Source organism: Bombina bombina, chromosome 3 (genome assembly GCF_027579735.1).
Source record: "Bombina bombina isolate aBomBom1 chromosome 3, aBomBom1.pri, whole genome shotgun sequence".
In the NCBI taxonomy this organism is placed as follows: domain Eukaryota; kingdom Metazoa; phylum Chordata; class Amphibia; order Anura; family Bombinatoridae; genus Bombina; species Bombina bombina.
Window position 1 is genome coordinate 1,107,651,150 of NC_069501.1, and position 23,095 is coordinate 1,107,674,244.

General features: G+C 37.3%; 1 protein-coding gene across 4 annotated transcripts in view; it reads right to left on the bottom strand.

Annotated features, from left to right (window-relative positions):
* The window catches only part of FRY (FRY microtubule binding protein), a 549,698-nt gene that overhangs the window by 39,907 nt on the left and 486,696 nt on the right, over positions 1-23,095 (bottom strand). For 3 of the 4 annotated variants that reach the window (XM_053708462.1, XM_053708463.1, XM_053708464.1), the window contains exons 52-55: positions 16,523-16,723; positions 15,505-15,666; positions 6,775-6,932; positions 1,596-1,785 (exon numbers count right to left, since the gene is read on the bottom strand). In XM_053708462.1, the coding sequence (XP_053564437.1) occupies positions 1,596-1,785; positions 6,775-6,932; positions 15,505-15,666; positions 16,523-16,723 (711 nt within the window). The remainder of the gene's footprint in view (positions 1-1,595; positions 1,786-6,774; positions 6,933-15,504; positions 15,667-16,522; positions 16,724-23,095) is intronic. The other variant, XM_053708466.1, reaches the window with a different exon arrangement.

Here is a 23,095-nt window from a genome sequence, read left to right on the forward strand (position 1 = left end):
CACATTTTGTTAATGGAAGTAAATTAGAAAGTTGTTTAAAATTGCATGCTCTATCTGAATAATGAAAGTTTAATTTTGATTTAAGGAAGTTTACTATGAAATTTCATGAGAGTTAAGTGAAATCTCATGAGATAACAGTAAAAGAGTTCATGACCTCAGTACGGTTAATGCTGATTGGCTGCATTTTTTTTGTACCTGCAGCTGGACAGCAGCTGAAGTATAACTTTTTACATAGCATAGAGATTTTACATAGAGATTTTCAGGTGATATTTTCCTGTCAGCTTGTTACAGTTATGCTGCATCACTTTCAAGTGATTTAGCATATGAGTATTATGTCCCTTTAAGTTACTTTACTTTATGGGTATCCTTTGTTGAAAAGTATACCTAGGTAGGCTCAGGAGCAGCACTACTCATAGCTAGCTAGTGATTGGTGGAAGATTTTATTATTGCATTATTATGTCCCTTTAATAAAGATTTTCACCAAACACTGTAGCTCAATGCCATATACATCTGTCTATCTATTTCTCCATCATCTATCTATCTCTCTCTATCGATCTATATCTCTATCTGTCTATCTATCCATCTGTCTGTATATCTGTCTGTCTGTCTATCTATCCATCCATCCATCTATCCATTTGTACATCTATCTTAAAAAGGACAGTAAAGTGTTCTAAATAGGTGTGGGGATACAGCCAGTCAGAAGCAGCACTACCTGCCCAATTGAAACTAAGTAGAGAATTCACATCAACCCCTTCAGAACGGGGGGCAAGTGTTGAGGAATGGAACAAATTTCTGATGTAAACATTTAATAGAAAAAGGAATTCACGCGATCATCTATGCGATCAGGTGATTTCAACACCAGGATCGGATCATAGGGGACTGCCTATGATGCTAAGCACAACGCCAATCAGATTTTTTCATTTTATAAAAGCAGGAGGGAGCAAGACACTGAAAAAGCTGGGACGTTCCATGCCATCCTAAAGGTGTTTAAGCTCAGCGCTTTTAGGGTGGCATGGAACATCCTAACGGCGTCTAGGGGTTAATGTGATATTAAACGGACATTAAATGTTTCTCTTTATGTAGAGCATTCAACTTTAAACAAATGCTTCTACTATAAAATTTGCTTCATTCTCTTGGTATAATTTGTTGAAGGAGCAGCAATAGACTACTAGTTGCTATCTAAACAAATGGGGTGAACTAATGGCAATAGGCATATATATATATATATATATAGCCACCAATCAGCAGCTAGCACCCAGGTGCTTTGCTGCACCTGAGCTTACATAGATAAACCCTTTAATAAAGGATAACAAGAGACGGAAAAAATATTAATAGTAAATTGGGAAGTTGTTTAAAATCGTATGCTCTGTCTGAATAATCAATGTCTAATTATGACTTTACTGTCCATTTAACCTCAATATCCAAACACAGTAATGTTTTTGATATTCTGTTAAAGGTTTTATTTATAAAGTGACAAACCATATCTGAATTCATCAAGCACATGACATATTCTACTTGGCTCTAATATTTAATTCTTCACCCCAGATAAGCATTTACTACTTTCCCAGTGAACACTAACATGGTACATAACCAACCTTAAACAAGGAAGAGAACACATGAAATGTGTAAACTGCGCAGGACCCATCAGAATCTGACATGAGCTGATTGAGATGACTTCGCCAAGCTTCTTCTGCGTCATCACATGCAGTTGGCTGAAAAGCGGCCAGAATGGCAGAAAAGAAAGGCGACGGAGGAGGTGGCATTATCTGGTCACCTTCCCCAAAGCTGAAAAGTAACAATAGCAATAATTACAAGAATAGAAACAAAATGCAAATAAAGCAATAAAGACAGAACAGTTATTTATTAAAGAGATTGGTGCCAACATAATATTATAACACAGTTTGTCATGTACCATGCTTATAGCATGTGAGTATGCACAGTACATACATATAGATCACTAGCTCCCTATGATACGTGAGTAGCTGCGGGGTGCTTAAAAGAAGCCAATCTCAGATTAATATTTAACTAGAAGGAGCTGTATTTTCATACAGTTATATGGCACATTATGTTTGTGGTTAATAGCTTTATTATACATTACAACATCCTTTACATTATTTTATTTAAAACATATTCCCATCTTTAACTCTGTATTTAATGCTTCAAAAGGGTTAAACTTGAAGTTAAAGTTGCACTTTTGGAACATCTCCATTCTGCGGCAGATCAGGATATGACCAATGACTGGAGCACTCAGCATACACAGGTATTTCTGTCTCTTTGTGCTCAGCAGCTGTATCTTCATCTTGAGAAGACAGCTTTGACTATGTATTTAACCCATTTGCACTGGTTAAACACATATACATTTTTTTTTAATAAAGTGCTGTATTGAAATATATAATTTTATTTTTTCACTTGGCTGCTCCTTTAAGCAGTAAGACTAAATTGTAGTTTTAACCCTTTGAGTGCTAATGACGGCTCTGAGCCATCACAGAGTGTTCCACTCTGGTGCTAATGACGGCTCAGAGCCGTCACTAGACTCTCCCACCTTGAGGGAGATCTGGGGGCTCCCACCCACTCCTACCCCGGCGATCATGCCTGTACAGTGACAGGCATCGCCGGAGCTTCCCATTTTGCGTGGTGACGTCACCGCGCAACTTTATTTATACTTAACAATGTTAAAGGGACACTGAACCCAATTTTTTCTTTTGTGATTCAGATAGAGCATGCGATTTTAAGCCACTTTGTAATTTTCTCCTATTATCAAATTTTCTACGTTCTCTTGCTATCTTTATTTAAAAAGAAGGCATCTTAGCTTTTTTTTCTTTTAGAACTCTGGACAGCACTTTTTTTATTGGTGGATGAATTTATCCACCAATCAGCAAGAACAACCCACGTTGTTCACCAAAAATGGGCCGGCATCTAAACTTAAATTTGATAATAGGAGTAAATTAGAAAGTTGCTTAAAATTGCATCCTTTATCTGAATCATGAAAGAAAAAATTTGGGTTCAGTGTCCCTTTAAGTATAGGAGCAGGGGGCATGCTGCTTAGAAGCCTATATCTCAGCTACAGATCTCCAAGACCCACCATTGGAAAGGTAATCGCCTAAACTTTCCAACAGTGTAAGGGGGTCTGATTTTTTTTTAAAAAAAAAAAGTTAAAAAAAAATTGTTCAAAAAATTAAAAAAATATTAAACAATCTTAGCACCCAGGTGGGAAAGTGCTTAGCACTCAAAGGGTTAAAGGCAAATCTTGCTTCTATACCGTTGCATTTGATAAAAATGTAATGGGAAGTGGCAATCTCATACACTATTCGTGAGCTGCGTCATAAATAAATATAACCTAACTTTATCAACTGCCAACATTCTCTAGAGCAGTGTTTCTCAACTCCAGTCGCCAAGCAGGCCAGATTTTCATACTGAACCAGAGCACAGGTGAAATAAACAACTAATGGGTAAGAGCAGGTTAGTAACCATGGTTACAGATTAGCTGATTATTTCACCTGTGCTCTAGTTCAGAGATCATGAAAACCTGGCCTGTTAGGGGTGTACTTGAGGAATGTATATTGTAATCATTTCACTGTATAGAGCTGCTATATTCTGTAGTTATTCTAGGCCTGTACAAATAGACATACTGTAGGTTTAGAGATCACTCCAGACTTTACAGATACATAAATTTAACTGTATAGGTTGCAAGTGGGACTGTGCTGGACATTTAGGATGGGAAGAACCATTAAAGTTTCCAATTTAATTTTATAATACATTTACTTAATTGTCATGGGATTAATTGTTGAAGAGAATACCTAGGTAGGTAGCATGCATATGTCTGGAGAATGCTGCTGAAACATTTTCACTGGGGCGGATCAACTACAGCAAGGGGATGAGAGGGGGCCCTAAAGAATCGCTTGGACAGGGGAGGAGTGGTGGGTGAGGGGGGACCGCTACACTGCAGAAACTATATTTTTATTAGTAAAAAGCTAATAATTTATAACAACATTTATGTAAACGTGCTACTAGCAGCTAAGATGGTGGATACCGTTAGAATGGGGGAGGGTTAGAGAGCTCTTTAGGAGGGATCATGGAGGTGGGAGGTTAAGTAGGGGGATCCTGCACTGCAGATAATAAATGTAAAAAAAAACAAAACAAAAAAAAACCCTAAAACTTTATACTGGCAGACTGTCGGTCAGTACCTAAGATGGAGGTGAGTGAGGAGAAAGAACTGTTTGGGAGGGATTAGCTAGGGGATCAGGGGGTGGGAGGGTAATCGCTACACTACAGCTAAAATTAATCTTACAAGCTACCTGACTAACCACTTCACCGCTGGGAATTTCAGACGTTTGGTGCGCAGCTGCAATTAGCAGTCTTCTAATTGTCAAAAAGCAAAGGACAAGCAATGCATGCCTGCTATTTCTGAACAAAGAGAATCACAGAAAAGCTTTTACAACATTTGTTTTATGACTGCAGTAGTTGTGTGTAAATAATTTCAGGGAGAAACCCAAAGTTTGTGAAAAAAGTTTAAATGGCCTAAAAGAGGCTGCTCCTAGGTGGTAACTCGCCATAAAACAAACTACTAAGCTGTTGTTCATTCCTGATAGAGCAATTATCTTTCTGTATATAACAGAAGTAAATTAGAATGCTCTTTCTGAATCATTATCAAAAAAATGTGGGGGTTTTATACATTTAAGAAGCAAAACAAGCAGAATGTATTAAAATGTATGACACCAAAATATATTTATCAAGACATATTTCAAAATTAAGTGTCATGCAATTAATGTGTTGGGGTATCTCAGCATTTGTATGGTTATACAAATGCTGGATGTCTAGTTTCTAGTGCTTGTATAGCAAATTTATATACTTCTAGTTTCTAGTGCTGGTATACTTAATTTATGTACTTCTAGTTTCTAGTGCTGGTATATTTAATTTATGTACTTCTAGTTTCTAGTGCTGGTATGCTAAATGTATGTACTTCTAGTTTCTAGTGCTGGTATACTTAATTTATGTACTTCTAGTTTCTAGTGCTGGTACGCTAAATGTATGTACTTCTAGTTTCTAGTGCTGGTATGCTAAATGTATGTACTTCTAGTTTCTAGTGCTGGTATACTTAATTTATGTACTTCTAGTTTCTAGTGCTGGTATATTTAATTTATGTACTTCTAGTTTCTAGTGCTGGTATGCTAAATGTATGTACTTCTAGTTTCTAGTGCTGGTATACTTAATTTATGTACTTCTAGTTTCTAGTGCTGGTATACTTAATTTATGTACTTCTAGTTTCTAGTGCTGGTATGCTAAATGTATGTACTTCTAGTTTCTAGTGCTGGTATACTTAATTTATGTACTTCTAGTTTCTAGTGCTGGTATACTTAATGTATGTACTTCTAGTTTCTAGTGCTGGTATGCTAAATGTATGTACTTCTAGTTTCTAGTGCTGGTATGCTAAATGTATGTACTTTTAGTTTCTAGTGCTGGTATACTTAATTTATGTACTTCTAGTTTCTAGTGCTGGTATGCTAAATTTATGTACTTCTAGTTTCTAGTGCTGGTATACTTAATTTATGTACTTCTAGTTTCTAGTGCTGGTATACTTAATTTATGTACTTCTAGTTTCTAGTGCTGGTATACTTAATTTATGTACTTCTAGTTTCTAGTGCTGGTATACTTAATTTATGTACTTCTAGTTTCTAGTGCTGGTATGCTAAATTTATGTACTTCTAGCTTCTAGTGCTGGTATACTTAATTTATGTACGTCTAGTTTCTAGTGCTGGTATACTTAATTTATGTACTTCTAGTTTCTAGTGCTGGTATACTTAATTTATGTACTTCTAGTTTCTAGTGCTGGTATACTTAATTTATGTACTTCTAGTTTCTAGTGCTGGTATACTTAATTTATGTACGTCTAGTTTCTAGTGCTGGTATACTTAATTTATGTACTTCTAGTTTCTAGTGCTGGTATGCTAAATTTATGTAAATGATCATTTGTTCATAAAATTGTGCTTTATGTACATTAAAATATGTTTAAAATTGATTACATTTGTTTGTTGCATTTGCTTATTTCTAAGTTTAAACAACAAATTGTTTTAACACAAAATTATGCAAATTATTCGAATAGTATTTAAAGGAACAGTCAAGTCCAATTTTTTTTTTTAATTTTCCACCTTACTTTTATCACCAATTTTGCTTTGTTCTCTTGGCATTCTTAGTTGAAAGCTAAACCTAGGATGTTCATATGCTAATTTCTTAGCCCTCTAAGGCTGCCTCTGCATTTGTTTCACCACTAGAGGGCATTAGTTCATGTGTTTCATATAGATAACATTGAGCTCATGTACGTAAATTTACAGAGGAGTAAGCACTGACTGGCTAAAATGCATGTCTGTCGAAAGAACTGAAATAAGGGGGCAGTCTGCAGAGGCTTAGATACAAGGTAATTACAGAGGTAAAACATGTATTATTATAACTGTGTTGGTTATGCAAAACTGGGGAATGGGTAATTAAGGGATTATCTATAGTTTAAAACAACAAAGATTCTGGTGTTGACTGTCCCTTTAAACTATTTTATATATGTGAGCTGTATTCTTTTTCCGTAGATTTTTATTTATAGAAAAACAAGCAGATTCTTGTAGAAAAGCATGAGTTTGATATCTGACCTATAAACGCTTTCAGATTAGATATTATCATAGGCTCATCTGTTGATCTGAATTTGAGATTATTCCAGGTAATTAATACCCATTTTCTTGTTTACTTTGTTTAAAATAAGCTATATAAGATGAAAAAAATCATTCATACTTTGTGAGAGCGTATTGCTCAAGCATTTGGTGATCTTTGTCGTCGTCAGCTATCTCCAGACTATAGCCGTCATTGCACTCAAATACCACAGGCATTTCACTCATTGAGAGGTCATCCTCTTGTACAGTTGCGTCATCCTCATCAAGCGCAGTGTCCACCTGAAAATGTAAACCGAAGCAACAGAAAAAAATTATGTTAGAAATCACTTCAAATTTACACTTCATTAAAGGGACATGAAAACCATTTTTTTCCCCATGATTCAGAAGAGCATACAATTTAAACTAAATTTCCAATCTATGCCTTTTATCACATTTGCTTCATTCTCTTGGTTTCCTTTGTTGAAAGAGCAGCAATACACTACTGGGAGTTAGCTGAACACATAGGGCAAGCCAATGACAAAAGGCATATATATGCGCAGACATTAATCAGCACTGCTGCTCCTAAACTTACCTAGGTATGCTTTTTAAAAAAGGATACCAGTTTTGTTGAGTATTAAGTTGTTGTTATCTAACAGTTTTATTTAGTACATTTTTCAGTGTTAATTTATACCGAAGTATTCACTTACCGCAGAGCGGGGCTGTTGTTGTTGTTAGGTATGCTCTCTACATTGTGTACCTAAGAGTAATTTCCTCAACTGCTCCGCCCCCATATAGAAGTCCGCTTTAGGACTCTTTGAGGTGGACTAATTCCACCACACTTTTGGGCACTTTCTCTGGTGCTCTCCTTTCCCCGCCCTCCCCCTCTCTTGTTGTTTCTTTCCCCCTCCACTAGACCCACAACACAATTTAGATTCTTTAATTCGTCCTACACTCCCACCCTTGCCACTGACTATGTCCACTATTAGGCTTCTGACTCATAATGTCCGAGGTCTGAACTCGCCTCACAAACGTAGCCTGCTTCTCAGGACATTGAGCCATCACAACCCTGATGTGGTATTCCTCCAGGAGACCCACTGGCTCGACAAGGAACCCCTCAGGCTCATTTCTAAGTCCTATACCCACATTGAAGTGGCCTCTTACACTAAAAAAGCCAGAGGGGTGGCGATATTGTTGCACAAGCGCCTGGCCTTTGAACAGGTACAAGTTATTAGGGACCCCCAAGCAAGATATGTTATCTTGATCTGTAAAATAAACCATGTCACATACACCCTAGTTTCCGTATATCTCCCAAACTCCAAACAGCCACACTTCCTCAAACACATTCTACATGTCCTTTCTCAAGTCCAACAGGGGAGAGTCCTCATTGCAGGGGACTTTAACATGGTCTGGGACCACTCGCTGGATAGAAAACCCAGGTCCACAGACCCAGCACCCTCACTAGCTAAACAACTCTCTCACTGTTTCCGCCAAACAATGACTGCCTCGGGCTTATATGACATATGGAGAGCCCTACACCCCATGGACCACGACTACACCCATTTCTCACATCCTCACAAATTATACTCTAGGCTCGATTACATCTTTTCTACAGCTGACTCTCTGGACTTAGTTAAGAGGGCTAAAATCTCCCTCTGCCCCTGGTCTGACCACGACTCAGTTCAAGCTGACATAATTTCCACTAACACCACTCACATTAGACCTAACTGGAGACTGCCCCATCAGATTCTAGAGGACATACCCTTTAGGGAGGAACTCCGTAGAGATATCACCCACTTTATCCAAACTAATGATAATCTTTCGGTCAGAGACGACACATTATGGGGCGCAGCTAAAGCGACAATTAGGGGTCTTTTTATCACTAAACAATCGCATCTCAGAAAGCAGGCAGGCTCATATTAAGTTGAGACAACTAGAGGCGTGCAATAGAGTCACAGTTTCGGCAGAGACTACCTCTCAAATTATTGAGATTAAGGACCACATATCCAGGATCGAACTGCGCAGAACCCAAATTAACCTCACCAAGCTCAAACACTTATTTTACTATAAAGGTAATAAAGCCGATACTCTGCTGGCAAACAAAATTAGGAAAAAAATAGGAGCATCCAGGATCCATTCCATTCAATCATCGGGTTCTCATCTCCAAATCCCGTCCCAGATAGGTGACGCATTTGCCGATTATTATGCCAAGCTCTATAATATAGCCAAGGCTGAGTCCCCTAGAACCTCTTCTCAAGAGGTATTGGAAACTTACCTTAAGACTTTATCGTTACCCACTCTGGCCCCAGAACAACGAGATGTCTTGAGTTCCCCCTTCTCTCTCCAAGAGGTCATGAAAGTTATTAAGAACGCAAAGTCTTTTAAGGCCCCTGGCCCGGACGGTTACCCGGCCATCTTCTATAAGATCTATGCCCAGGAACTTGCCCCGTTGCTGCTAAAATTCTATAACTTGGCCAGAAAGGAAGGTAGCTTCGGGAGCGAATTTCTTGAGGCTAACATTATCACCATCCTTAAGCCGGACAAGGACCCATCGCTCTGTGCGAGTTACAGGCCCATTTCTTTGATAAACACGGACATTAAGTTCTACTCTAAGATTCTGGCCAATCGTCTCTCCAACCTTCTACCTTCACTAATTGACCCGGATCAGGTAGGATTTGTCCCCCTCCGAGAGGGTCCAGACAACACGAGGCGTCTTCTTAACATACTCACTTCTGCATCACGACTCGGGAGGCCACTCGCGGTCATCTCTCTCGACGCTGAGAAGGCCTTTGACCGGGTCAGATGGCAATACCTTTGGGCAGTCCTTGAGAGATTCCATTTCCCTCCTGATTTCATAGCGGCCGTTCAAGCTCTCTACTCCTCTCCTACAGCCTCTGTGAGAGGCTTGGGCTTTCACTCCTCTCACTTCTCTATCACCAATGGGACCAGGCAGGGGTGCCCCCTCTCGCCGCTCTTGTTTGCTCTTTCAATAGAACCTTTGGCTGAGCAGATTAGGTCTGACCCCCAAATCAAAGGTGTCACATTGTGGGGTACCTCGCACAAAATCGCACTCTTTGCCGACGATGTTACCCTCTTTCTGTCCCATCCTGAGCGGGGGATCCCCAGACTTCTAGATCTGCTCACCACGTTCGGGGCCCATTCTTATTACAAATTAAACCTGTCAAAAACGCAAGTATACACGCAAGGGTTCTCCAGTACACAATTAGCCCCCCTCACTGATACCTATAAATTCAATTGGACTGAACATTCTGTTCATCACCTGGGTATTAGGATCTCTAGTAGCCTCCCACAAACAATTAAAGATAATTATCTTTCCCTCCTAGCCTCCCTCCGCTCCCTGAGGAAGGACTGGAATCTCCAACATGTTTCCTGGTTAGGTAGGATTGCGGCGTTGAAGATGTCGTTCCTTCCCAGGCTGACGTACCTATTCCGCTGCCTTCCCATTAACTTACCGAGACACCTGCTTCTCCAATTCCAGAGTGGGTTTACTAAATTTATCTGGATGGATAAACCTCCCAGAGTTGCGCATAGAGTGCTTCAGCTCCCTAAGTCAATGGGGGGCATAGCTTCACCGTCAGTGACACGATATTACGAGGGAGCAATGCTAACCCATGTTTCACAATGGGGGGTTAGGTCGTCGGATGCCAAATGGAAATCCATAGAACAGGCCTCACTGCCTTTCCAAATTACCTTACGGGACCTAATCTGGTCCCCCCCACATTGCCGAAGAGAGTTGGCCTTAACCAATCCTGTTGTATGTGAATGTCTCAGCTTCTGGGATAAAATACGCCACCATCCTCACGTTGCCCCACATCCTTCTCCAGTTACCTCCTTGGCGGGCCTCCTCTCGGGTCTACAAGACTCTCATCCAAATAAATGGGCCCAATTAGGTATCAATAGTATATCGGACCTTTGGTCCACGGCCCCATGTGACTCTTTTAAACATCTATCTCAAATTAGTGCAGAGGTTCAGGTCCCATCGTATTTACCCTTTGAATACCAGAGGATCAAGAGTTTTCTTTGCAGTTGGGGTTTTAAACCCAGCCTAAACCGTCCAATAACCTTATGGGAGTCCATATGGTCCAGGGGTGAGCGACTGTGCAGGCCCTTATCTATCCACTATACGATATTAGGCGGATCGCGGAACCCAGAAACCCCTAACCACCTGTCCCGTTGGGAGACGCTAATGGGTAGGTGCATGTCTCCCGAGGAGTGGGAACGGGCTTTCTCCTTGACCCAGAAAGCTATCCATTGTACAACGTTATACGAAACCTATTTTAAGCTGTTATCCCATTGGTACTATGTACCTACCAGGTTAGCAAAAATTTTCCCGAATGCGTCCCCCAATTGTTGGCGAAATTGTGGGCATAGGGGCAATGCGCTACACATTTGGTGGGAATGTCCCGCGATTCAGCCTCTTTGGCAAAAGTGCTTTTCAGTGCTACAGGATATGGGCATCAGGATTCCTAGGCTGCCTGCCTCAGCCCTTCTTCATCTAAACTTACACTCACTTTCTAAAAACCATGCGTATATTTGCATCTACCTGTTTATGACTGTGAAATACTCTATTGCATGCTCCTGGAAGAAGGAGAGAGCCCCAAGTTGGGCGGTGATCCGCAACAATATGGCCTACATATACACAATGGAAAAGGATTTCTTTTACAAGTTAAATAAATCGGACCTATTTGAGTTGATTTGGGCTGACTGGAAGGAGTCTTACAGCACTGACTGGAAGCCTAACGCGACCGCTCAGGACATATAGACCCCCGACTGTGTCTCCCTTTAGTCCGCCATCATTCTAGTTTTCCGGGATGCCTTACCAGGACATCCCTCCCTCTCCTTCCCTGTCTTAGCCTACCCCCCTACTCCCCCCCCTTCTCTTCCCTTTTCACCCACATTCCTCTTTCTTTCTACCTGACCCTTTTCAAGGGTTTTTTAGATTCTCAACCATTATGACCCACATCCCCCCCACACCTTCAGACTTGTCGGTCATGGATCAAGACTTGACAAGTCAGACTCACACTATACAATCTATTGCAACCCAAAGTGTTTATTTTCACTTTAGATGTATTCAATTCTATGTTATGTTTTTGAATGCCAAATCTTTGCATTGGAGCTGCGTCTCCTCGTCGTATGTACATATATCTTTTGATTTTCCAATAAATATTTTAAAAGAAAAAAAAAAAAAAAAAAAAAGAGGATACCAAAAGAACAAAGCAAATGGGAAAATATAAGTTAAGTGGAAAGCTGTTTAAAATGACATACTCTTATCTGAATCATGAAAATATCATTTTGACTTTACTGTTATTATATTGCAATGCTGTCATTAAAACAATATGTATTCTCTTTTTTTGCATGATTTATTTAAATGTTTCCATTTTTTTGCATAATTTAATAAAATGTTTCCTTTCTTCACTAAGGCAAATCATTTTATTTCCAAAGAAGCCTGGAGGCTGCACAGCCAATAAGAGCATGCATCACCTGACCATTATTTTGAATAAGACCATCCCCTAAGCTACTCGTTGCCAAAAAAAGACGGAATGAAGCAGCCATGAAAACAAATCATGAGTGTATCTCTGTCTCCCCATAATAATAAGCATCCAAGGGAAGATTCCTATTCATATTAGGCAATATAGTCTCTGACTGGCTGGTTGACCTCAGCCTTCTTTGGAAAAAAGAGCCAAAATAAAGGGCTTGGCAATCTCTGCAAAGAAAGGTAGAAAAATTATTTAATTAATAAATAGGAACATCTATATGTTTGTTCTGTTTCCTTTACTTTATTGCTTTGTTTCTAAAGCAATAAACTAAATTTATTAGAGTAATAAAACTAAATGTATCATTAAATATTTATAGAACACTTTATAAAGACTGTTACAAAACCATATTGTATATTCAGATTTTGAATAACTATATTATATACTGAAAAAAAGTAGGTGGCTTGAGACTAACTTTATACATGGACATAAAATATAAACAGCAAAGCAACATGACAAGAATATTTTAGATAATGTAAAATCATTTGTTAAAACATAACAAAAATAAGTTATTTCAAATATCAAGTGGCATTTGTCAAAAGCTTAAACTTGCGCACATACAAGTCTTAAAAAACATATTGGATATTTTTCCAATATAACATTCTCAGATGTGAGAATTCTTTAAAGGATGACTATCAAAAGTGGAACAATAAAGTTTTTTTTACTATGTGGGATACGAGCAGGAGTTTAATGAGGGATGGTGGGTATATTTGTTAAGCCGCTATCTGATGAATGTGCGCAAAAAAAACAAACAATGTTGAATTCAGATGTTCTCCAGTCCAGAGCTTAGATACTAATGAAATTCTATTTTGGTTAAAAAACAAAGCTTTTCCTAGTTAATGAATGTTATAATAAGCATGACAGCAGTTTTACACATTCATAAATAAACCAAAAAATGAAGATCTATCTATTCAACCACGAACATGCGAACACACACACAGGGATGGGAAAATATCAGTATAGTTTTCTAGTCATGATAAGGTGTTAAATGTTACTAGTTTAAAGGGAAAAGGTTACATTAAAGTCAAAATGTAAACTAGTCCGCTGCAATATTTTTTTTTAGACAGAATAATGGAAATTTAAGCTGTCTTTCCGCTAAACAATATGTCTAATGGTTTAAAAATGCAGAAAACGAATGTGTGCTATTTTTGTGTGCACTTCTGTAGTTTGTGTTTCATTATGTATAAGTATACATAAATTGCTTACTGTGCACTTCTGTAGTTTGTGTTTCAGTGTGTATAAGTAGACATAAATTGCTTACTGTGCACTTCTGTAGTTTGTGTTTCAGTGTGTATAAGTATACATAAATTGCTTACTGTGCACTTCTGTAGTTTGTGTTTCAGTGTGTATAAGTATACATAAATTGCTTACTGTGCACTTCTGTAGTTTGTGTTTCAGTGTGTATAAGTATACATAAATTGCTTACTGTGCACTTCTGTAGTTTGTGTTTCAGTGTGTATAAGTATACATAAATTGCTTACTGTGCACTTCTGTAGTTTGTGTTTCAGTGTGTATAAGTATAATAAATCGCTTATTAGAGCAACTGTGAATTTGTAATAATTAGCTATTCATATGTAACAGAAGAGTTCTGACATTAATTTATAAACAATGCATGTCTTTTTTCCAGTTGAAAGAACTGCAGCTAGCTGTCTGATATATATTTTCAGTAAACATTGACAATAGACAGATGATTTTCAGACTGACAGATTTATAGATAGTGGAAAAGAGACAGGCAGACAGACATCTAACTAATGTTGGTAGCTTGATTTATATACAGATTAAATAGAAAAATATATAAAAGTTATGATTGATCAAATTGATAGACTAATACACACTTAAAGACAGATACACAAGGACAAAAATCAGTACACTTGCATCAATCACACAAAATAGTAAATCAGAAGTATTATTATATGAACAGTTAGGTTTTTCTTCCACAGCTTCATAGAAGACTATTTATTTATGATTGCAGTATATTCTGAAGTCAGTATACTGATACTATAAATTAATGTCTATGCTGCAGTTTGCTTAGAACTTAGTTACAAAAAATAAATCATTCACTTTCACCAACCTTTTATGATGAAAGAATCGAGTCTTCAATGCACCATTCCCTTCAAACAGCAACATAAAGCAGTTTTGTGCAAATCTAGCAAAATACTGTGGTCAGAATTTAATATTCTGATGGGACGCCAAAATGGCATGAATTGATTCAAATGTGCAAGGCGCACAATAGACTCCTACATTGGGGAAAATCACGTAGAAAACATGCAGCCCACATCATATAAAGCATTTTGTGTCTAATGCCAAGTGCCCTTCCCTTGGTTTGCCTGTAGCCTGGCATGCATAAATATCTACATTAATTCATAACTGTGTGAATTATGAGCCCCTGCTATGCAGTTTATGGTTATTAATGTTAGAAGATAAAGAATTAAGAAGAAAAAATTCATTAAAATCATGACAAATTGGGGACATGCAAGAATATTTCACATGTACACAATGTGATTTAATCTTTGATTTCTCAGTATTATCTTTTAATTGGTCAATTATCTTAATTATTCCCAAACTGCCTATTTTTTATTTTTTTCATACAATTAATCTTGAAGGCAGTGCATTCTGCAAAAAAAAAAAAATGTTTTAGCTGAGCTTATATTCAGAATTTGTCTCACTGGTTTTGAAGAATAATAATGGCTATGGTGGTGCTGTTGTAGTAGCACCTCTTTGAAATTTATATATATATATATATATATAAATAAAATATTGTGGGTTTCTGAAGATTATTTACAGTACGTTTCATATATACAAATTCACATTCTGCGTGGGTAATGTGGCACTTTAACTCCACGCTTCTTACCTACATATCTAATCACTATATCTAACGGATAGATAAAAGCGTTGCCAGTAATATACAGCTCCATATTGGAATATTGTTAGCACAGCTTCTTCCATTTACAGAAGATTGTTATTGATTAACCTGACAAATTACTGCACAATATTAAAACCATCCTTATCTGCATCACTAGGTTTGGTACCCTCCTGCGTCATTTGTATTTAAGGTTTTATTGTGCAGAGAGGTCTTATTTCAGCAAAATCAATTTCCTTACATGTGAAATATTATACATAGGTATAGAATTACTCATTTGAGGTAAAGTGAAAAAAATAAAGTTAATGAGATCCCAGATTTTCCCCTTGCCCCTCTAGCCAAACAGCAGCTTGCATGCTTTATTAACCATTTCACGGGTGGCTTTCATTTGGGGTTAGAGAAAAAATAATCATTAGCAAATCCTGAGCAAAGCCATAGAGTTCTAGCAAAACTCCTTCACCTTAGCATCTTCAGATAACAGTGGATTAGTTATTTCAGGCAAAGAGGCATCAAAACTAGAGGTTCTTGTGTTAAGGGAATGGGGATCAGCAGAAGTGGTGTCACATGATGTGGAAGGAGAATCCATGTGATTTATTTCTTCAGAAGGAGAAAGGTTTATGATCTACAAAACAAGAAGGTGAATAGCAGATAGCAAGTTATTACATTGTGATACTGTAGCAGATAAAGGGCAGGGGGTGCCTACAGTTAGCATGCATTTAAAATGTAATAACGTTTGGCTGTCAAAAAACAGCTTACAGTTATACAATACACTATATCAGTCTTTGGCAACCAAGGAGTTAATAACCGAGCCAAAGAATCTTTTGGCAAATTCTCTTGCGTCAGTATGACTTAAAGGGTAAGTAAAGTAAAGATATATATATATCAGCAATTGAGAACAGCATTGAGAAAGAACTGCATAAGATAAAAAAAAGTTTTATAACTGGGATATATCTGGTTTTAGTTTGTACTATCTCCCTCGCTGTGACGTAAAAAAACTAAATTTATGCTTACCTAATAATTTCTTTCATGATGGTGACAGTCCACAAATCCTCCTATTTGGATATATTTCCTGGTGGACAGGAAATATGTTCCACATGTGATGATTCATAGACTCTCACCATCATTTGAAAGAAATAAGCTCTTGCGTTAAGCTTAGCATTTAATGTGTTGCATGTTGCAGGGCCAAACAAGCAGTATGCATTGGAGTCCCCGACAATGTAAGTTGGGCATCAATTGGGCCCATAATTAGAATATAAATGAAATAATTAAATATTACATACTAGCACTACTTCTTTAAAAGGTTATCTATGCAGCCTTTGATGGGATGACCCTTCACACACCCAAGCTGAGATTTGCACAGCACATTTCATTCATAAAATTAAAAAAATACTAAATAATTATTACTTAAAACATATATATTTTTAAAATTGTGTGTGCAGTTGAATTTTCTTTCATTACAAGATAGGCCTTGTACTTACTAAATCAGAGGACTCCAGGATTTGGCTGGTGGTGAGATCTTCCTCCTCTGAGGATTCATCAGAATCATCCTGGTTCAGTTTATTCAGACTGTGTGTACTTCCTGAGAGCTGGCTTTCCTCCAGTAGCTGCATATCACACTTATCCAGGCTGTCGAGTGAACGTCTGCGTACTCCCCAGTTGAAATTGTCCATACTTTCCCCCTGAAATTATACATAGTGGACACGATTGGGTAAGCTGTGCAGTCACATGGCTGGCACAAAATACAACTTTTGTGTGTGTTAATAACATTTCCCTTCATAAAATATTAAGTGAAATTAAACATTACCATGCAGTAATATAAATACCCATTAAATTGGGTTGGATGCATTTATTTTTAGTTCTTGTTTTGTTCACTGTTCAAAGATATTGCCATGCAGACCCACCCAATAGCTAAGTATTTAAAGGGACATTTTGGTCAAAATTGAAATGCATATAGACAAATTGCATATTTGAATAGAAACATATTTGCAATATACATGTTTTGGCAAAAATACTTCTAGTAAAAGTTATCTCTGTTTTAGTGTTAGCTTTTGTCTCTGCACGTGCACGTGAAGCATAGCTAGATATTCTCAAGGCAGCACCAACAGTTTAAACACTGGAGCAGCTCAGATGGCCAGTTGCACTTGTATTATGTCAGCAATTAACAAATTGAGTCATTACCAGAACCTTAGGTTCTCTGAGCAAGTGCTGTGATTAAAATGCTGGTGTACGGTGCATACTTAAATATGCTTTTGAAATAGCTATAGCTTTTATTAGAAGCATTTTTGCTAATACATGTATGCAGTGGCGTCACTAGGGGGGTGCGGGCTGCACCTGGGTGACACCCTCCAGGGGGTGACACCAAAAAAAATCAATTTTTTTATTTTGTTTTATTTTATTGAAATGCAAAGAAATACAATGTTGAGATGCATAGATTTTTTTTATTAGAGGGGCTGGCATTTTTGAACATTGGTGGGACTGGGGAAGTTGTAGACACACAATTTTTTTGCCCCTTGAGTCAGTGCTGCAATTTCAACAAATAGTTTTCCCGGCTGCTTTTGCTTGTTTGTACTTTGCTTCTCCCCTGCCCAATTTCTCTATGAATGTTGTGGGCGTACCGTGGGGCTTGCAAAGTTGCGCTGCTAGCCTAAACCTGCCTGCCTATCTGTGCTCACTGCTCAGTGACATGTGGAGCAGTGGAGTCACTCACTGCTGTGCTGTCTCTCTAAACGGGAACTGGGAAATCGTGAGGGAATGCCTGGCACCTGACCGCATGACTGTTTGACACTGTCTCTAAAGTGAAGGAGCCACGTATGATGCCCACCAGACCTTTACGGTTACGGTACACTAAGTGCACACTGAACAGGTAGGAGGGCGGGCGGGGGTCTGGGGGTGGGCAGAGTGCAGAGGTGATTGGCCATAAGAAGCGGTAGGCATGTGGCCCGGGGCTGTGCACTGACAGACTTGGAACAGAGTCAGAGAGCAGAATTTTCATAGTTTGCGCGCCTAAACCTTTTCTTCAGTGATTTATTTTAGAGTGCTCTATTTATGTTTCATTTGATGCTCTGCTGAGCCAGGGAGCAGCTCTAGGCATGAGCTTTATAATTAATGCAGTGCAGTTACATATTTTGTATGTGTGTGTCTGAGTTTTTTTGTGTGTGTGTGTCTCAGTGTTTTTGTGTGTGTGTTTTTGTGTGTGTGTCTGAGTGTGTTTCCGAGTGTTTGTGTGTGCATCTGAGTATGTTTTTAAGTGTGTCTGAGTGTTTGTATGTGTGTGTGTCTGCTTTCTGGGGGGGGTGACACCATAACTTACCACACCGGGTGACACCAAGCCTAGTGACGCCACTGCATGTATATTACAAAAATGCTTCTAGTCGAAACTGAAAATAATTCATGTGGATTCCAATTTTGGCTGGAATGTTCCTTTAATAAGAAACAATATGATCATAATACTTTGAATTTTACTGATTTTTTTCTCACTGCAGTTGAAATTTCATGCAGCCTTGGTTTGTCTAGTGCAAATACAGATAGGAAAACAGATCAGAAGCTTTAAGTAGAAAAAAAGCAAACAAAAACAAAACATACCACCAATCAATATGTGGAAGTTAGGAAAGGATAGATCATAAAGAGCATCCTTAAAGGGACATTCCAGCACAAACTATTCTGAGGTTATAAAGCCAATCTCAGGATTAAAAATGGCTTTTTTTATTGGAAATGTATAAACCTCAGAATAGTTTGTGCTGGAATGTCCCTTTAAACAGATGCTTATTTTGTACTGTAGCTGTTCCAGGAAGATCAAATGTGTGATGTTTACATAAAATGTTCCCAAAGTAATAAAAACAGTGACATTTATTTTTCCCTTTAATAAAGGTTTTTATTTTTTTTAAACTAGTGGTTTAATAACATACTCTTGCTTGCAATCACTTTCCCCCTTCTTTGTTTCACTTAAAGGAGGAGGTTGTAATCAAAACATTTTACAGAAATTAACATATACTGAACGTTAAAATTATTCTGGCCATGGTCATTCTATACTATAAATTGTGGGGCTGTATAAAAAAAGAAATACCACAAAAGGTAAACATGGAGAGTGAAGTTGGTACTGGAGAGGAGACTATATTGCCTATTCCTATATTTAACTCCATATAATGACTTGCCAAGAGAAATCAAAATGTTTAGAAATCAATTTTCATAAAAACACAGTTGATATCTAATTAAAAATAGACTCACATCTTACACAGATACTTGTAAACAATGGAATGCTCCAAAATCTCCAATGCTCATGTAAACTGTGATACTTTTCCACAAAAGCTTTGATTTTATAAGGTTTCCACATCACATATCTCAACTGACACAACACACCAGAAACACAGACAAAGTCTAATTTTATTTTTGTTCAAATATTCTAGAATGATTAACATATTTAGAATGTGGCTAGTTTAAGGGGGGGGGGGGGACAATGGTAGACAAAATAAGCCAGAAACAGAAGTGGTGTTTAGTATAAAAATATTAGGGAATAATATCAAATAGGAATTGTCCACCTGAAGTCAACCACATGCACTAAGCTTTAGTCAACTGGGTAGTGTAGTGACGTCACTCAAATACCAAGACACTGACCTCTCTATTACAAAAAAAAACATATTTGCTAGATTTCATAAGCTGAAACACATTTAAAAAACTTTACTAATAAATATCCAATTATTTAAATTTAAAAAAAGCAATCTTGTTTACAGCATAATTTATTTATAATATTCTATAACCATAATTATGGATGGTTTATATTTATTACATTACCCTAATCAGTATATACAGTATATACAAAATCCACACCACAATTTTCATTAAGATCCTTTGGGTATAAAGTCTGGAAGATGTGAACCCAAAAAAACATTGACATCATCTACCCTACAATCTTATTAGATAGGTAATTTCCTATTATTTTCAACCCTTTAGGGTCTTATTAAGGTATTTCCTAAGAAGATACAATACAAAAGTAGCATACAGCCCATCTTTATATTTCCCTGTTCTACAAACCCTGATTTCATCCTCCTTGTTGTACAACCTACATATGGAAGAAATCGACTGCATTCCAAGAAAAAAATAAAAATATTTTGCATTCTCTGTGTCTAATTCTCGGATTTATCTCAAATTTCAAAACTCATACTTTTAGATGTTAGTACCTTACCTATTGGCCTTGTAAATTATAGATAGTACACTGAACACCTCATTTATAAAACTGTGTAAATTGTAAATTTAGCGTTTGGATTTCCCTACCAATATTCTTTCAAATCTGACGCTGCAAAAATTATTTTAACATTATAAATGTATTTTAAACATTAATATAGGCAGTTTGTACAATGTGAAATATAAAGTAAAGTATGCCAACATAATGTAGGTTTATTCAGGATCAAAAAAGCTGTAATACATTTTAAAATATTCCTTAATATCCCTTTGGGCTTGATTCTCTAAAGCTCTATACTGGTAAAGTACAGACGACACCTACACTACAATATAGTGCTCAGTAAAATACACTGATTACTTCTCTCCATGCCGGCAAGTTTTAGAGAATCAAGCCCTAAATCTCTAAAATTATACGGATTATTATTAATTTAAAATAAAGTTTTAAACCACCTTTCCTAAATATCAAATAATCATCTATGCTGCTTCCATACATTTTTAAAAATTGTAGGAATTACAAAAATAAAATACTTTACCCAGCAAGCAACAAATAAGTTGGCAGAGAGTGAGACATTTTTTCCCATAGAGATTTCAGTTTTTGTAAATAAAAAAAACGATAAAAAACATAACAATAGTATGGAAACAAAATATGTAGTTTAATCACTACTGTGTCTTATTTTGATGTGCTCCTCCATAGCCTGAGTTAAGATGGCACCTTTTAAATTAAAGGGGGCATCTAAGATGTACACCTTGCAAACCTTTTTCCTAAATACAGTTAGCCCTCTGTTCCATTACTGAAGAAACTGTTGTAAAAACAATCTGTTTAAAATTACCCTAATTATAAAATTACAATTACCGTAAATGTGAAGTCAATGAATAATGTTCTAGGCCTCTCTCTTACATTGACATAATAATATAAGTGCCCATTTATCTGTCTGCAAAGTTCCTAACCAGGGAACCTGTCTGCCTGAACTCAAGGTCAGGGATGCGAAATCTGTAGCTTGAGTTTATCATTGCACAAGTTTCTTTCATGTAATTAGCAAGAGCCAATGAGCTAGTGACGTATGGGATATACATTCCTACCAGGAGGGGCAAAGTTTCCCAAACCTTAAAATGCCTATAAATACACCCCTCACCACACCCACAATTCAGTTTTACAAACTTTGCCTCCGATGGAGGTGGTGAAGTAAGTTTGTGCTAGATTCTACGTTGATATGCGCTCCGCAGCAAGTTGGAGCCCGGTTTTCCTCTCAGCGTGCAGTGAATGTCAGAGGGATGTGAGGAGAGTATTGCCTATTTTGAATGCAGTGATCTCCTTCTACGGGGTCTATTTCATAGGTTCTCTGTTATCGGTCGTAGAGATTCATCTCTTACCTCCCTTTTCAGATCGACGATATACTCTTATATATACCATTACCTCTGCTGATTCTCGTTTCAGTACTGGTTTGGCTTTCTACAAACATGTAGATGAGTGTCCTGGGGTAAGTAAATCTTATTTTCTGTGACACTCTAAAGCTATGGTTGGGCACTTTGTTTATAAAGTTCTAAATATATGTATTCAAACATTTATTTGCCTTGACTCAGAATGTTCAACTTTCCTTATTTTTCAGACTTATTTGGGATAATGCATTTGAATTAATCATTTTTTCTTACCTTCAAAAATTTGACTCTTTTTTTCCTGTGGGCTGTTAGGCTCGCGGGGGCTGAAAATGCTTCATTTTATTGCGTCATTCTTGGCGCGGATTTTTTTGACGCAAAAATTATTTTCCGTTTCCGGCGTCATACGTGTCGCCGGAAGTTGCATCATCTTTTTGACGTTATTTTGCGCCAAAAATGTCGGCGTTCCGGATGTGGCGTCATTTTTGGCGCCAAAAGGCATTTCGGCGCCAAATAATGTGGGCGTCTTGTTTGGCGCTAAAAAAAAAAAAAATATGGGCGTCGCTTTTGTCTCCACATTATTTAAGTCTCATTATTTATTGCTTCTGGTTGCTAGAAGCTTGTTCACTGGCATTTTTTTCCCATTCCTGAAACTGTCATTTAAGGATTTTGATCAATTTGCTTTATATGTTGTTTTTTCTATTACATATTGCAAGATGTTCCACGTTGCAACTGAGTCAGAAGTTACTTGAGGAAAATCACTGCCCAGGGCTGGAGCTACCAAGCTAAGTGTATCTGCTATAAATTTTTGGTACCTGTTTCTCCAGCTGTTGTTTGTATTGCATGTCATGACAAACTTATTAATGCAGATAAAATTTCCTTTAGTACTGTTATATTACCTGTTGCTGTTCCGTCAACATTTAATTTTCAGAGTGTTCCTGATAAACATAAGAGATTTTATTTTAAATCCATTTAGAAGGCTATGTCTGTTATTTCTCCTTCTAGTTTACATAAAAGTCTTTTAAAACTTCTCTTTTTTTCAGATGAATTTTTAAATGAACATCATCGTTCTGATACTGATAATGGTTCTTCTGGTTCAGAAGTTTCTGTCTCAGAGGTTGATGCTGTTAAATCTTTTTATTTGTTCAAGATGGAATTTATTCGTTCTTTATTTAAAGACGTATTAATTGCTTTAGATATAGAGGATTCTGGTCCTCTTGATACTAAATCTAAAACGTTTAAATAGGGTTTTTTAAATCTCCTGTATTTATTCCAGAAGTGTTTAATCTCCCTGATGCTTTTTCTGAAGTAATTTCCAGGGAATGGAATAATTTGGGTAATTCTTTTACTCCTTCTAAACGTTTAAGCAATTATATCCTGTGCCATCTGACAGATTAGAGTTTTTTGGGACAAAATCCCTAAGGTTTGGGGCTGTCTCTATTCCTGCTAAAATGTACTACTATTCTTACGGCAGATAGTACTAAATTAAGGATCCTTTAGAT